This window comes from Orycteropus afer, unplaced genomic scaffold (genome assembly GCF_000298275.1).
Source record: "Orycteropus afer afer isolate SDZICR_OR568_19922 unplaced genomic scaffold, OryAfe1.0 scaffold01020, whole genome shotgun sequence".
NCBI lineage: Eukaryota > Metazoa > Chordata > Mammalia > Tubulidentata > Orycteropodidae > Orycteropus > Orycteropus afer.
This window is the reverse complement of record NW_006922607.1, coordinates 205,284-221,723: the sequence shown is the minus strand read 5'-3', so window position 1 is coordinate 221,723 and position 16,440 is coordinate 205,284. Positions and strand designations below refer to the sequence as shown.

At 38.2% G+C, this 16,440-nt stretch overlaps 1 protein-coding gene across 1 annotated transcript in view; it reads right to left on the bottom strand.

Moving 5' to 3' along the window:
• Positions 1–16,440, bottom strand: part of MPHOSPH8 (M-phase phosphoprotein 8) — a 166,923-nt gene that overhangs the window by 25,403 nt on the left and 125,080 nt on the right. Inside the window, exons 8-9 of the mRNA XM_007958569.1 lie at positions 6,270–6,410; positions 5,593–5,679 (exon numbers count right to left, since the gene is read on the bottom strand). Of these exons, the coding sequence (XP_007956760.1) occupies positions 5,593–5,679; positions 6,270–6,410 (228 nt within the window). The remainder of the gene's footprint in view (positions 1–5,592; positions 5,680–6,269; positions 6,411–16,440) is intronic.

Below are 16,440 nucleotides of genomic sequence, written 5' to 3'. Positions count from 1 at the left end.
CAGCTTCTCGGATTATTTGCTCAGCATATAGATTGAATAAGTATGGGGAAAGGATACAACCCTGACACACTCCCTTCTTGATTTTAAACCATGTAGTGGGCCCTTGTTCCTTTTGAATGACAGCCTCCTGGTCAAGGTACAGGTTCCTCATGAGCACAATCGAGTGTTCGGGAATTCCCATTCTTCTCAATGTTATCCATAATTTGTCATGATCCACACAACTCAAAAGCTTAACCTGGACAGAGGAGCAGTCAGCTGCCGGGATCCAGGTGAGGAGAGGGAAATCAGGCAAGCCCAAAGCCGCAGGGTGGTAGAGCAAGAGAAAGGGGATTAAAATCCAGGAACCCAGACAGAGGAGCAGTCAGCTGCAGGGATCCAGGTGAGAAAAGGAACTCAGGCATGCCCAAAGCAGCAGTGTGGGAGAGCGGGGGAAAAGGCACAAATTTAGGAGTCCTAATTCATGGTATGCATAGACTATTACACATAACCCAAAATGCACAAACATCAGAAGAGAAACTAGATGATTTGGACATCTAAAAATTAAACTTATGTGCTTCAAAGGACTTCTCCAGAAGAATAAGAAGAGAACCTACAGATTGAGAAAACATATTCAGCAACAACATAATTGACAAGGGACTTATCTCTAAAATTTATAGAAAATTTCAACCCCTCAACAACAACAAGACAAACAATCCAATTAAAACAAGTCAAAAGACATGAATGGACACTCACCAAAGAAGATACTCAGGCAGCCAACAAACAAATGAAGAAATGTTCACGATCATTATGCTTTAGAGACACTCAAATCAAAACAACATCTCACTCCAGCACCTAATAACAACTTCAACAACACAGAAAGTAACAAAATATGGAGAGATTGGGACTCTCCTACACTTCTGGTAGGATTGTAAAATGATACAACCATTGTGGAAATCAGCATGGCGATTTTTTAATAACTTGGAATTAGACATACCATTTGATCCTCCAATCCCATTACTAGGTATATATCCTAAAAAACTGAGAGCCAGGACAAGAACAGATACATGCACACCCAAGTTCATCACAGCACTATTCATGATAGCAAAAACATGGAAACAACCTAAGTGTCCATCACCAGAAGAATGGATAACCAAATCACGGTACATACACACAATGGAATACTATGCAACACTAAAGAATAATGTATAATCTGCGAAATGCCACATAATGTGATAGAACATGGAGGACATTATGCTGAGTGCAGTAAGTCAATCACAGAAGGACAAATAATGAATTAGTTCACTATTGTAAAAAGTCAAGGAAAGGTTTATAGATGGAAGAAGCTTTCTTTGTTGGTTACCAGGGGTGGGAGGAGAGGAGAGGAAACACTGCAAGATAGGTAGAGACAAGGATTGATTTGGGTGAAGGCCATGGTGGCAATGAGGAAGAGGAAAACACAGAGGTACACGGGAGGACAACAAAGATGAACCATTCTGCATGTATAGTACTGTGTTGTCAGTGATGGCAAACATTGACAGGTGGAAAGATGGGTGGACAAGCTGAATGACCAGGTATGTCCAGGCCCTAGGAAATGTACCCATAACCATGTACAGGATTAGCAGACAATGTTTCTGCACACATATTTGCATGTGCTAAAAGAATTTCTGGGTGTATAGTAGAGCTGACAAAAGGCAAGGTTGTGGTGGCTTCTTGGCCATAGCCACTTACCCAGAGAGAGTGAGTAGTTGGACCAGTGGGTTCAAAAGCATGGTCGCAGGGGACATCAAGCTCAAATGGCATAACATACTATACAAAAACACTATTCTACATCCTACTTTGGTGAGTAGAGACTGGGGTCTTAAAAGCTTGTAAGAAGCCATCTAGATGCAAGGATGGGTCTTTTCTTGTGTCCACAGCAAAAAAGAAGAAAAGCAAAGACGCATGAAACAATTAGTCCAAGGGACCGGTACACCATGGGATCCTCAGCCCTTATGACCACAAGACCAGAAGAACTAAATGGTACCCAGCTTTCACTGTCAACCAATTGAAGGGGGGATCAGTGCAGAAGATCCTGGATAGAATAGGAGAACAATGTGAATAAAAGTCAAAATCAAAAAAGACCAGATTTGGTCTGATGGAGCCTGGTGAGACCCCTGAGAGCATGGCCCCTTGTTACTCTTTAGATCTGCAACTGAACTCACTCCTGTAGCTTTAAGAAAAACAACAGAGAGGCATATGGGGTGAACATTTACATCAAGCAGATACACTCCATGGAGTGATCAACTGTGGGAGAACAGAAGGACAGTGTTTGAACAGGGAGAGAGCTCAGGGGGCGGGACTGTATGGAAGGGATGCACACAGGAAGAGGTAACTATGGTGAGGAAGTGGGACAAGAGCTGTTACATTGTGGGGAATTGTGGTCAACAAAATGAAACAAAATGTGTATGAACTGCTGTATGGAAAAAGAATTTGTTCTATAAACTTTCACCCAAATCACAGTAAAAATTAAAAAAAAAAAAAAAAAGAGAAGAAGTATTTATTATTACTGGTGACTGGAATCTAAAAGTGGCAACAAAGTAGAATTGTGGGTAGTTGGAAAATATGGCCATGGTGATAGAAATGATGCTGGAGATTATATGATAGAGTTTGCAAGACCAATGACTTACTCATTTCAAATACCTTATGTGCACAGCGCAATCAGAGGCTATACACGTGGACCTTGCTAGATGGAATAAACAGAGGTCAGATAACTATAACTGTGAAACGAGACAATGGAGAAGCTCAATATCTTCAGCCAAAAAAAAGACAGGAGCTAACTGTGGAACAGACTATCAATTGCTCATATGCATCTTCAAGCTGAAGCTAAAGAAAATTTAAAAAGTCTAGGAGAGTCAAAATAGGACCTTGACTACATTCCACTTGAATTTACAGACCATCTGATGAACAGATTTGAAACACTGAACACCAATGACCAAAAACCAGACAAACTGAGGGATGATATCAAGAACATTATACATTAAGAAAGCAAAAGATCATTAAAAAGACAGGAATGGACAAAAAGACCAAAATAGATAACAGAAGGGATTCTGCAACTTGCTCTTAAATGGAGACTATCTAAAGCAAATGGAAGAAATGACAAGATAAAAGAGCTGAATTGAAGATTTGAAAGAGCAGCTCAAGAAGACAAAGTCAATAATTATAATGAAATGTGCAAAAACTTGGAGTTAGAAAACCAAAAGAAAAGAACACATTTGGCATTTCTCAAGCTGAAATAACTGAAAAAAAATCATGCCTCGAGATGCAATATTGAAAGATTCTATGGGCAAAATACTGAATGGCACAAGAAGCATCAAAAGAAGATGGAAGAAATACACTGCACAAAAAAGAACTGGTCAATGTTCAACTATTTCTGGAGGTGGAATATGATCAAGAACCCATGGTACTGAAGTAAGAAGTAGAAGCTGCACTGAAGGAACTGGTGAAAAACAAGGCTCCAGGAATTGATGGAATAATTACTGAGATGTTTGAACAAATGGATGCCAAGCTGCAGGCACTTACTCATCTATGCCAAGTTATTTGGAAGACAGCTACCTGGCCAACTAATGGGAAGAAATACATTATTTGCATCCATTCCAAAGAAAGTTGATCCAAGAGAATGCAAAAGTTATTGAAAAATACCATTAATATCACATGCAAGTAAAATTTTGCTGAAGATAATTCAAAAATGTTGTAGCAGTATACTGACAGGGAACTTCCAAAAATGCAAGCTGGATTCAGCAGAGGATGTAGAACGAGGGTATCATTGCTCATGTCAAATGGATCTTGGCTGAAAGCAAAAAATACCAGATGCTTACCTTTGTTTTACTGACTATACAAAAGCATTTTATTGTGTGGATCATAACAAATTATAGACAACATTGTTAAGAATGGGGATTCCAGAAACTTAACTGTGCTCATGAGGAACCTGTACGTAAGACCAGAAGGCTGTCATCTGAACAGAACAAGTAGATACTGCATGGTTTAAAAATCAGGAAGGATGTGTATCAGGGCTGAATCCTTTCACCATACTTATTCAATCTGTAGGCTGAGCAAATAACTTGAGAAGCTGGGCTACATTAAAAAGAATGCACCATCAGAATTAGAGGAAGAACCATTAACAACCTGTGACATGCAGATGACACAACCTTGATTGGTGAAAGTAAAATGACTTGAAGCACTTACTGATGAAGATTAAAGATTAGAGTCTACAGTATGGATTACATCTCAACATAAAGAAAACAAAAATCTTCATTACTGGACCAATAAGTAACATCACAATAAATAGAGAAAAGACTGAAATTGTCAAAGATTTCACTTTACTTGAATTCACAATCAACACCGATAGAAGCAGCAGTCAAGAAATCAGATGTTATATTCCACTGGGCAAGTGTGCTACGAAAGACCTCTTTAAGTTGTTGAAGAGCAAAAATGTCACTTTAAAGACTAAGCTGTGCCTAACCCAAGGCATGGTATTTTCAATTGATTCAAATGCATGTGAAAGCTGGACAATGAATAAGGAAGACTAAAGAAAAACAGATGCTTCTGAATTGTGGTATTGAGAAAAATACTGAAAATATCGACTGCCAGAAGAATGAACAACTCTGTCCTGGAAGTGCAGCTGGAATGCTCCTTGGATGCAAGAATGGCTGGATTTCATCTTTCCTGCTTTATAAAGTTGTCAGAAGGGACCATTCCCTTCAGAAGGACATCATGCTTGGTAAAGTGGAGGGCCAGAGAAAAAGGGGAAGTGACACATAGTGGCTGCGACGATGGGCTCAAGTATGGCAAAGATTGTGAAGATGGCGCACCGCTGTGCAATGTTTCATTTTGTTGTACACAGGGTCATTGTGAGTCAGAGACAACTAGCAGTACCTAACAAAAATAACAACTAGAACAAGGGAGAAGAGTCTTTACCACAAGGACTGTATCTGGACCTCCTATGTCCTAACAGCATCTTGGGCCAGGAATCTAGGCATGCCCATTTATGAATGAAGAGGGGCCCAAGTCAAGGCAAATACAAAATTGCTAAAAAGGGTGGGACAGTAAAGGTGTATGTGGTGAGGTATGTTAGTGAGGGGAGGGAGGTTCAGTAACTTCCCACTCAAATAAAATTTATCTGCAATTCACAATTCCAAATCTTGTGGAGGCAAAAATCACCAATACTGAATAGTAATGAAAATATATTATGTTTTCTTTCATTCATAGGTTTTGGCATATATAAAGACATCGAGCCCTGGTATATGCTCCTCTAGCTCCCCAATACACATCATCCCCATAACTTTTGTTCTTCAAGACATAGCTTAGCCACCAGTCACTCAACCATCAAGCTCTCCCTGAGTCCTCAAGACCAAGCACAGTACCCCTTTTATGTAACTCTGTATCTCTCTGCATCTTCTTATTATACAATGGGTTAAAACATGTTTAATGTCTTGTCTACTGGTCTATTTCTCCTACACATCCACGAGATACTTGAGTCCAGAGAAAACTTTGTTCCTCATCATATTTCCAGGGTAATCACAGCATGGGGTAATCATAGGCCATATCATGAACAACTGCTCTATGCAATGTATTTACCTTCATTAAAGCTGTCTCACCATTGCTCTGCTGGACGTTTACAAAAGCTCCTGCTTCCAAAAGAATAGCCACTGTTGTTAAAAAGTTCTATTAAAATAAACAAAAAAAGCAAATTTAACTCCTCAAATTCTTTAAAAGGCATTCAGTCATCAGCAAATTCTATCTCAAGCAGGTTGCTGAATATATTATTCCAGTTTCTTCACTACACAGATTTCTGTGAGAATGGGATGATATGGTGAATTGGGTCCTCCCACCTCTCATGTACTAATGCACAGTTACACACTATTTTGCCAGCAATTTCAACCTAAAGTATAATCGTTAGTTTCAACATAAAAGCATCTGCCAACAGATCCCTTAAAAAGGTAATACATGGGAACATTTTAATTAAATTATTAACCAAAGGAACATCAATATATTAAGCAGAGGTCATTTTTAATATAAATTGCTTGCAATTATGTAAATCCCTTTTTGAAAATTCGATTACACAGTATTACTGTTGCTAAAAGCATCCATTCCTTACAACTCAGTGATGGACCAAAATATGAAGTTATAGGATTGTATGGTCTCACTCTCCACTACTACCACCCCTAATCCCAATTATATTATTATATATAAGATTATTTCTTAGTCCATTGGCAGGATTTCCCATCAAGATTATAAAACCAATGCATGCTAACCTTCTCAGCTGCATGAATCAGTGCAGTGGTCCCGTTCTTCTGTCTCCCATTAACTTTGGCTCCTTTTTTGATGAGGAGTCTAAGAAGGTCATCTTGTCCCCCAGCTGCAGCAAGCATCACTAGAGTCATCCCACTTGAATCCTTTATAAGTTTTTTTTTTTAATAAAGAAGAAAAAACATGTTAATATTTAATGAGAAAAATTTCAGAACTAAGTCTCTTTACCTAGAATATTTCAATGTGAAATTATTAAAATGCATTAATTTAAAGTATCTACTACACTTTTAAACTAAAATATTCTAATAAATATTCAGAAACTCAAAGTCACTGCCATCAAGTCATTTTTCCAACTCATAGTGACTTCTCCTTGGGTTTCCAAGGTGGTATCTCTAAGGAAGTAGATTGCCCAGTCTACCTTCCGAGGAGTGGCTGGTGGATTTGAACCGCCAGTCTTCTGGTTAGCAGTTAAATGCCTTAGGCATGACGCCAAAGCATTCAATGTAGTAAGCTCCAAAGGCACACTGACAGCTTGCATGACATAAAATGCACAGTGAATCTCAATGTTACATAAATGGCAAAGGTACTTTTTTTTTTCTCTCACAACTCAGGTCCAAAATTCTCCTTTGGCCACTAGCTAAAATAGGTGAAACTCATACAATCATTACATTCATTTAAGTTGGCCCAAAGATACAAGGCAAGAAATGACCACTAAAAATCTCATTAAGTCCCATCTGCTGATGACAAACTAAAATGAACTACATAAAAGTTGGTCCATGTAAATGAAATTGTTAGGTAGTATTTGGCTTCTCCAAGGATAAAGAAGAAATTCAAAAATAGGCAAAAGACTTTCGTACAGTTAGTTTCTAAGATGCTGTGATAAAAGAGAGGAAGGAAAAGTGCTTTGAACAGGATAAAATTACATGAAATTGGCAAAAATAAAAAGCCACTCCACTAAAATTGAAATAAGACAAAGTAATCACTTCCTCTAATTTTAAACTATCTTAATTTTTATTACAAAACATATTAAATGAAACAAAGAAACAGATTTTTCCCAATTTAAAAAAATGTTCTCTACAACTATTATGTTTCCCTACAGCTATACTGTTGTTGTTGTTGTGTTGCTGAGTTGATTCCAATTCATAGTGACTCCCCCCAAAGGGGCTGTCTAGGCTGCAGTCTTTAATGGAAGCAGGCTGCCAGTTTTTTTCTCCCGTGGAGAGGCTAGTGGGCTCAAACTGTCAACCTTTAGTTAGCAGCCGAGTGCTTAACCACTGTGCCACCAGGGCTCCTAGTATACTATATTAATATGTGCCGCGGACCAGCACAGTCACTGGGTTCGGCCTTATTACTCGAAGAAGATTATAGGTGAATAGGGAGTCGGCGAACTGGCTAACAGAAGACAAACAACTCAGAGGATGCTTGCAGCTGAGAGCGTTTATTATGCTTCAAAGCCATATTTTTATAGTATATGTTAGTTCCTTTTACAAAACCACCATCTATTTTGATTTCAGTCAGTCAAGCAAGTTAAAAATAAAGTGGAGATGTTTCAAAATACAATAAGAAACAAAGTGTCTATCTTAACATAATATCTTATCTTGTTAGTTACAAGTTCCTAAAATTATTACTTAACTATTTCTTATTAACTACTATTACTAAATAATCTAGTAAGTTATTAAATCTTTAAAACAATAACTATATTTTCATATTCTCATACGCACACAACTTTATTTATTTTTTGTGTATGTCTGATCTTTTTGTTCTAGCTTTACTTATTTAAGATTGAGGATTATCAAATTTATATGGTCAAATATGTTTTCTCCAATCTAGTTTTCTTAAATGAGGATATCTTTATTAATTTTCTCAACCATCTTTCTTATTTGTTGCTTTAAACTTTCCTTTTGCTGATGTGTAAGTAAACACCAAGGGCTTTTCATTCTTTCTAGTTTCTCTGTAAAACTTAACCTATACCAGGACGTATGTTTACCATTATAATTAATGATTCTATCTCCATCTTTAGTATACACTCCTGTATAAGGCAATGGACTATCAGTTGGAATTGGAATTTTAAATGGTGCACCTTTAGGGGTCTCTACAACCTCCCATTCCCCAAATCATACAGTCATTACAGTAGGAGGCAAAGGCCTCTTTGGATTTTTTGTAGTTCTCCGCAACCTATGTTTTTTATATTTGGATGACAATATAGACTGTCCTTAGGGGGCTCAGGTTCTTTCAACATAAGTTCGCTTTGCTCCAAATCATTAAAAAAGTTCCCTTCAGGTTCTTTGTGGACATTTTCAATATTGCTTGAAGTACCGGAGGCAATTGCTCTTCTGGAAAGTTTCCAGGAGTTTCTTTTGAAGTCATCCAGGATTCTGTGAAAAATACACTCTCTCCTAGGGGAGGTTTTAGGTCAATACCATCGCCTGATCCTCTAACATCTCTCTGCTCCAAGAAATCTTTATTATAACCAAAAATTAATGAACCAAACAATATTATCAAAAGCATCAGCAAGCACGAACAAATAATAAAAATTGAGAGAGCACACTTCATCCCGGGAAGCTTAGAGTTTCCTTGAAACAGCCGCTTCAGACCGGTGACTATGTCACGCGGACCCCACCGGGGCTGTCGTGGCATCTCCCCCTTTTTTGTTTTGTAATTTAAAAAGATAAAACTCTTCTTGGATTGTAGAGAGAGATCGTCTAGTCAGCCTTAGAAAGACAGGAAAAAGACAAATTAACAACAGGATCAAGGCTCCAATAATGGCACAAGTGATAATTATTCTTATCCAATTTAATAACTTACTAGATTATTTAGTAATAGTAGTTAATAAGAAATAGTTAAGTAATAATTTTAGGAACTTGTAACTAACAAGATAAGATATTATGTTAAGATAGACACTTCCTGTTTCTTATTGTATTTTGAAACATCTCCACTTTATTTTTAACTTGCTTGACTGATTGAAATCAAAATAGATGGTGGTTTTGTAAAAGGAACTAACATATACTATAAAAATATGGCTTTGAAGCATAATAAACGCTCTCAGCTGCAAGCATCCTCTGAGTTGTTTGTCTTCTGTTAGCCAGTTCGCCGACTCCCTATTCACCTATAATCTTCTTCGAGTAATAAGGCCGAACCCAGTGACTGTGCTGGTCCGCGGCAGGTGGCGAATATGGACCAAGTTACATGAGTGTCAAAGCAGAAAGAAAAATATATGTATCATAAAATCCAACATCTATTTCTGATTAAAAAAAAATAAACTTTTAGGCATAAAGAAGCTAAAAAAAAAAAAAAAAAATTAAAAACAAGGCAACTCACTGCTATCGAGTTGGATCCAACTCATAGCGACCCTTCCTTTGGTTAGCAGTCAAGTTTCCTAAAATCAAAGGTGAAGGGAAAAAAAAAAAAAAAAAAAAAAATTAAAAACAAGGCAGAGTGCAGAGCAAGATGATGCAAGGGCAGTTCCAAGTTCCCATCCTCCAGACACACACACACAAACACACACACAGACACATGTAAGCAGAAACTGTCAGAACCAACTTCATCACAACTCTGAAAACCAAACAAAGGTTTACAGTAAGAAAACACTGAATCTAGAAAAAGGTGACCTTTAAATGGTAGAAAAGCTTTGGTTTTCTTCTTGCCTACACCTCACCCCCTCCCCTGCTCAGAGTGGCCATAAAGCAGCAGGAGCCTGCTCTCCCAGAGAGGCAGTCAAGGCTCTGGCTCTAGGGGGAGCAGAAAAGATCTAATCAAAGTTATTTTCTGTGTCTGTTCTAACCTGTCTTGGGCTGTCTAAAGAACTGAGGTGAGGCACTCATCTTGGTTTGACCTGTCTTGGAGCTCATGTGGGGCTATGACCACCTGTAGCTGGCTGGGCCTAACGAGTGACATTTAGGCATAAAATAGGCATATATAAACTGGAAGGAGATGCTAGGGAGAGTTCTTTTCAGAAATTAAGGCTTTCAAAAGTACCCTGAGTAAGTGAGAATTGAGAATATCACATGCATGCCCAGGACAGGATGTATGCTCAGAAATTACATGAAAAGATATCACCTTGGACCTTGGACTGATCCTTAGACTCAGTGCAAGCCTGGGTAATTGCTGAAGGCAGGTCTAGAACAATTTGCAAAGATTAGTAGAGGCATTTTTGCTTTTTGTTCCTTGCTTTCAAGAAAATTTGTCAAAACACTAGCTGAAAATAGGCTAAGTAAGTAACAGAGAATTCAGTGACCACACACAACTAAGTAGACAGTTATAGCAAAAAGTGTTAGAGGAAATCACTAAACAAATGATCAAAGCCTTCAAAAACCCTTTCAAGACAGAATTTTTTTTTTTAAACTATGATTTTGGTGAAAGGTGACAGAACAAATTCATTTTCCATTCAACAGTTCATACACATTTTGTTTCATGACATTGATTGCAATGTCTATAACGTAACAGCTCTCTTCCTAGTTCCTCCCGGTGGTTACCTTTTCCCTGTGCCCTTCCTTCCCTACACATTCCTGCCCTGTGAGCTATCTCCCTGTGCAAATGCTGCCCTTCTGATCTCCCACGGTTGACTGTTCTAAATGTTCACCTTACAGGCCTGTCCACTGTCTGGCTAGATGTCACAGCTGAGTTCAATTCCAGGACAAAAGGGTGACTAAAGGCCCTTATATTGGGGGTTTCACTAGTCTCTATAAGACCAGTAAACCTGGGCTTTTTTTTTCTTCTATGATTTTGAGTTTTGTTCCACATTGTTCTCCCATTCTATCCACAATGGCCTATTCTGATCCCTTTCTGAGTGGCTGACAGTGGTAACCAGGCACCACCTAGTTTTTCTAGTCTTAGGGTCATATAGGCTGGGTGAGGTTCACATGGTCCACTAGTCCATTGTAATGTTTCCATGCATCTTTGATTTCCTTCACTCTTCTTTGCTCCAGATGAGAAGAAATCAATAACTGAATGTTAGATGGCCACTTGCAAACTTTTAAAACCCCGGTCATTACTCAACAAAGCAGGATGAAGAACAATGTCTTTGTGTAGTTAAGCCAATTGAGCTTGATGTCCCGTGACCATGGTCCCAAGACTGCAGGCTCAGCAAATCACTCCGTATTTTTTCCTTTGATTTTCTGTTGATACTATGTGTTTACAGTAATAGAAGGCATGCCAAAATCAAGGATCTTCTCTAAATTTTTGTTATGAAACTAATGCACTTTGATACATATTATACGGGTGCCATATGCTCCAGTTAACTCTAGTGGTACAAAAAACTGGTGGAATGAGACAAGGATAAAATTGTTTTATCTTAGCAATTTTATTTGGTTAAACACTTCAAAACATGGGGTAATACAAAAAGGCTCTTGGCAATGGCTGTATAGAAATGTTGTTCTAGTCTCCTTCTTCTTAATGCTGCATTCTCTGCACTGCCTTCTAGATTCCTGGATAGGAAAATGCTGTTGTTTGTGTGTGTTTGACTCTAGCAAATTAGCATTAAAATGAATTCTTATTGCAAAAGTGGGACTTATGGCCCAGAAACAAGAATGGGCCTGGAAGACTACAAGACACTCACAGCTGACCAGGGATGCCACAATATGTGGGTAAAATAAATGGATTCTGAGAAAGTAATGGTGCCCTAAAAAACTGTATTCTTGTGCGAAGTGCATCCTCACAATCACACAAGAATCAGGAAATATACTTAAAAGGCTCACTGCTCAGTAAAAAGGCCAAAAGAAACAAAATTATTGAAAAATCACACCTCCAGGACCTAACACCTAATACAATAGCCTTTCAACCCAGTAATGAAGCACCAACATCTATTTCTTCATTTCATGCAGAGGTCCCCACCCAGAAGCAGCACTGCAAGTGGGAAAGCAACTTCCCAAGAAACCTAAGAAAATAATTTCAAAAGTAAATAGAACAAAATAAACAGCAGCTCTGAGGAAGAATTTGATTTCAAATTACTACGTTATAATAAGGAGCTCTGGTAGTATAGTTGCTAAAGCACTTGACTGCTAACCAGAAGGCTGGCAGTTCAAACCCACCAGCCACTCCTCGGAAGGAAGGTTGGGCAATCCTACTTCCGTAGTGATACTGCCTCGGAAACCCAAGGAGGGGTTGCTATGAGTCGGGGTCGACTCGACGGCACATAACAACAACAACAACAACGTTATAATATTCAAATGTCCCAGATTCAACTAAATATCCCAAACCATACAAAGAAACTGAAAAGAATGGCCTGTATGAAAGAATAAAAGTAAAAGAAATAGTCCCTTTACCCAAATCCAATACTGCTGAGTCAATACCACTCATAGTGATCCTACAGGACAGAGCAGAACTGCCCCAGAGGGTTTCCAAGGCTATAAATCTTTATAAAAGCTGCCTCATCATTCACCTACAGAAGAGCTGATGGGTTCAAATTGCTGCCCTTTTGGTTAGCAGACCAATGTTTTAACCACTGTGCCACCAGAGCTCCTTACAGTACCTTTAGAAGCTCAAATAATGGACTTACAAGACAAAGGCTTCAAAACAGTATTAACTATGCTCAAATGGTTAAAGCAAAACAAAAAGAACTAAAGAAAATCAGGAAATGATGCATGAGCAAAGTAAAAATTATCCATTAGTTTTTGTTGTTGTTAGGTGCCATCGAGTCGTCTCTGACTCATAGCGATGCAATGTACAACAGAATGAAACACTGCCCAGGCCTGTACCAGCCCACAATCCTTGCTGTACATGAGCCCATCGTTGTAGCCACTGTATTGATCCATCTTGTCGAGGGCCTTCCCCTTTTTTGTTTACGAAGCATGATATTCTTCTGCAGGGACTATTCTTTCTGACAACATGACCAAAGTAGGTGAGATGAAGTCTGGCTATTCCCACTTCCAAGGAGCATTCCAGGCGTACTTCTTCCAGGACATATTTATTAGGTCCAACCCGATGGCACATAAGAACAACAATAAGCAGTCCATGGTACTTTCTGCATTCTTTGCCAGCACCACAACTCAAAAGCATCAAATCTTCTTTGGTCTTCTTTCTTCACGGTTCAGCTCTCACATGCATAAGAAAAACCAAACTCACTGCTGTGGAGTAGGATCCGATTCACAGTGACTCCTCCGACTCCTCCGTGGGTTTCCGAGGTGGTTATCACTATGGAAGTAGATTGCCCTTATCTTCCTTCTGAGGAGCGGCTGGTGAGGTGATTAAAAATATCATGGCTTATGTCAGGCGTACCTTAGTCCTCAAGGAGACATCTTTGCTCTTTAGCACTTGAAAGAGGTCTTTTGCAGATCTGCCCAGGGCTATAAATTGTCTGATATCTTGACTGCTGCTTCTATTGATGTTGATTGTAGAAGTAAGTAAAATGAAGTCTTTGCCAATTTCAATCTTTTCTCTATTCATCATGCTGCTACTTATTGCTCCAGTTGTGAGGATTTTTGTTTTCTTTATATTGAGGTGTAATCCATACTGCAGACTGTAGTCTTCAATCTTCATCAGTGTTGCAAGTCATCCTCACTTTCAGCAAGCAAAGCTGTATCATCTGTGTATCGCAGGTTGTTAATGAGTCTTCCTCTAATCCTGATGCCATGTTCTTCTTCGTATGGTCCAGCTTCTTGGATTATTTGCTCAACATATAAATTTAGTAAATATGGTGAAAGGATGCACTCCCTTCCTGATTGTAAACCATGAAGTGTCCCCCTGTTCTGTTCAAACAACAGCCTTCTGCTCTATGTGCAGGCTCCTTATGAGTACATTTAAGTGTTCTGGGATTCCCATTATTCTCAATGTTATCCATAATTTGTTATGATCCACAAAACCAAATGCTTTTCATAGTCAATAAAACACAAGTAAACATCCTTCTGGTATTCTTTGTTTTCATCCAAGATCCATCTGACATCAGCAATTATATCCCTTGTTCCATGTCCTCTTCTGAATCCAGCTTGCATTTCTGGAGGTTCTCTGTCCATATACTGCTGCAACCGTTCTTGAATTATCTTCAGTAAGATTATAATTGTGTGTGATATTAATGACATTGTTCGATAATTTTCACATTCTGTGGGACCACCTTTCTTTGGAATGGGTACAAATATGGATCTCTTTCAGTCAGTTGGCCAGGTAACTGTCTTCCAAATTTCCTGGCATACCCGAGTGAGTGCCTCCAGCATGGCATCCATTTGTTGAAACACCTCAATGGGTATTCTGTCAATTCCTGGAGCCTTGTTTTTCACCACTTCCTTCAGTGCACCTTTAACTTCTTTCTTCAATACCATTGGTTCTTGATCATATGCCACCTCCTGAAGTGGATAAACATCAACCAACTCTTTTTGGTACAGTGACTCTGTGTAATCCTTCCATCTTCTTTTGATGTTTCCTACATCATTCAGTATTTTCTCCATAGAATCTTTCAGTATTACAACTTGAGGCTTCAATTTTTTTTCTTTAGTTCTTTCTACTTGAAAACTGCCAAGAGTGTTCTTCCCTTTTGGTTTTCTAACTCCAGGTCTCTGCACATTTCATTACAATAACTGACTTTGTCTTTTCGACCTGCTGTTTGAAATCTTCTGTTCAGCTCTTTTATCTTGTCATTTCTTCCATTTGCTTTAGCAAATTTTAGTTCAAGGGCAAGTTTCAGAGTCTTTTCTGACATCCTTAACACTCAATCATGGGAGACCAGAAGGGCAGTATTTGCACAGGGAGATAATTCAGGGGGCAGGAATGCACAGGAAGAAAGACACAGAGAACACTTAATTATAAGGAGGAAGTGGAAAGAGACCTGTTACATTATTTGTCATAAAACAAAGTATGTATGAACTGCTGTATGGAAAATGTATTTGTTCTGTAAACTTTCACCTAAATCACAATAAAATAAAATTTAAAGAAATCCTATGAGTCCCAACAAAATAAAAAAGCAAAGCATTACAAAACTCAGGAAATGCAGTGAAGGCAATGATCAAGTGAAACGAAGAACCTGCATGAAAAAAAAAAAAAAAAAAAAAAGGAGACAAATTCCAAATCACTATCTAAGTTTACATCTTTAGTAGCTAGAAAAAGAAGAGCAAATGAAACCCAAAGATGGCAGAAGGAAGGAAATAAAGATTTGAACAGAGATATATGAAATAGAAAACAGAAATTAGAGAAAAATTAATCTAAAGTTGGTTTTTTGAAAAGATCAATAAAACTGACAAACCTTTAGCAAGACTGAGAAGGAAAAAAAAGAGAAGACACAAATAACTAGAATAAGAAATCAATGTCACTACTGATGCTACAAAAATAAAAAAGATTAAGGAAAAGAGCTGCATGATCATCTCAAGTTACGAAGAATGGACATTTGACAAAATCTTACACCTCTGCATGATAAAAAACATTCAATACACTAGGAATAAAAGGGAAATTCTCCAACATGATAAAGGCATTTACGAAAAACCCACAGTTAACATCCTACTCAGTGGTGAAAGACTGAAATCTTTCTCTATTAGATCAAGACAATGATGCCCACTTTCACCACTCCAATTCAGTACTGTACTAGAAGTTCTGGCTAAAACAATTAGGCAAGAAAAAGAAAGAAAAGACATCCAAATCAGAAACAAAGAAGTAAAGCTGTATGTCTTCACAGATGGTATAATCCTATGCATAGAAAATCCCATAGAATACATTAAGAAAGCTACTAGAGCTAATAAATGAATTCAGCAGTTGTAGAGTATAGATCAACACACAAAACTCTGCTGTGTTACTCATCTGGAGTAACAGAGTTAAAAAGAGAGTGAAGAATAGGAGGAGGATATGTAATGTGTGTCCAATTGCCTCCGTGAACAACTGTATCCTTTGCCATTATACCAGAAATGGATAGTGCCCAGCTACCATTACAGAACATTTTGATCAAAGAGTCTATAGAAGAATCATCAAAGTTGGAAAATGCAGAACAGAATTTCAAATTCTCATGGACTCTAGCCTTTCTAGAGCCACAGAAGGTGGATCAATCCCTGAAACTATTGCCCTGAAAGAAACTTTAAACCCTAAATCAAAAATATGCCCTGGAGTCTTCTTAAAACCAAACAATAGTTTAGCTTAATTAGTAAAAAATGTCTGCCTTGGGCATTATGATCTTTAAAGAACTATCTATACTGGATCAAACTTACAACAGCAGTTGAAAGATTAGGTAGCAATCTTAGGGGCAGCGAGTTTACATTAATAGGGGAA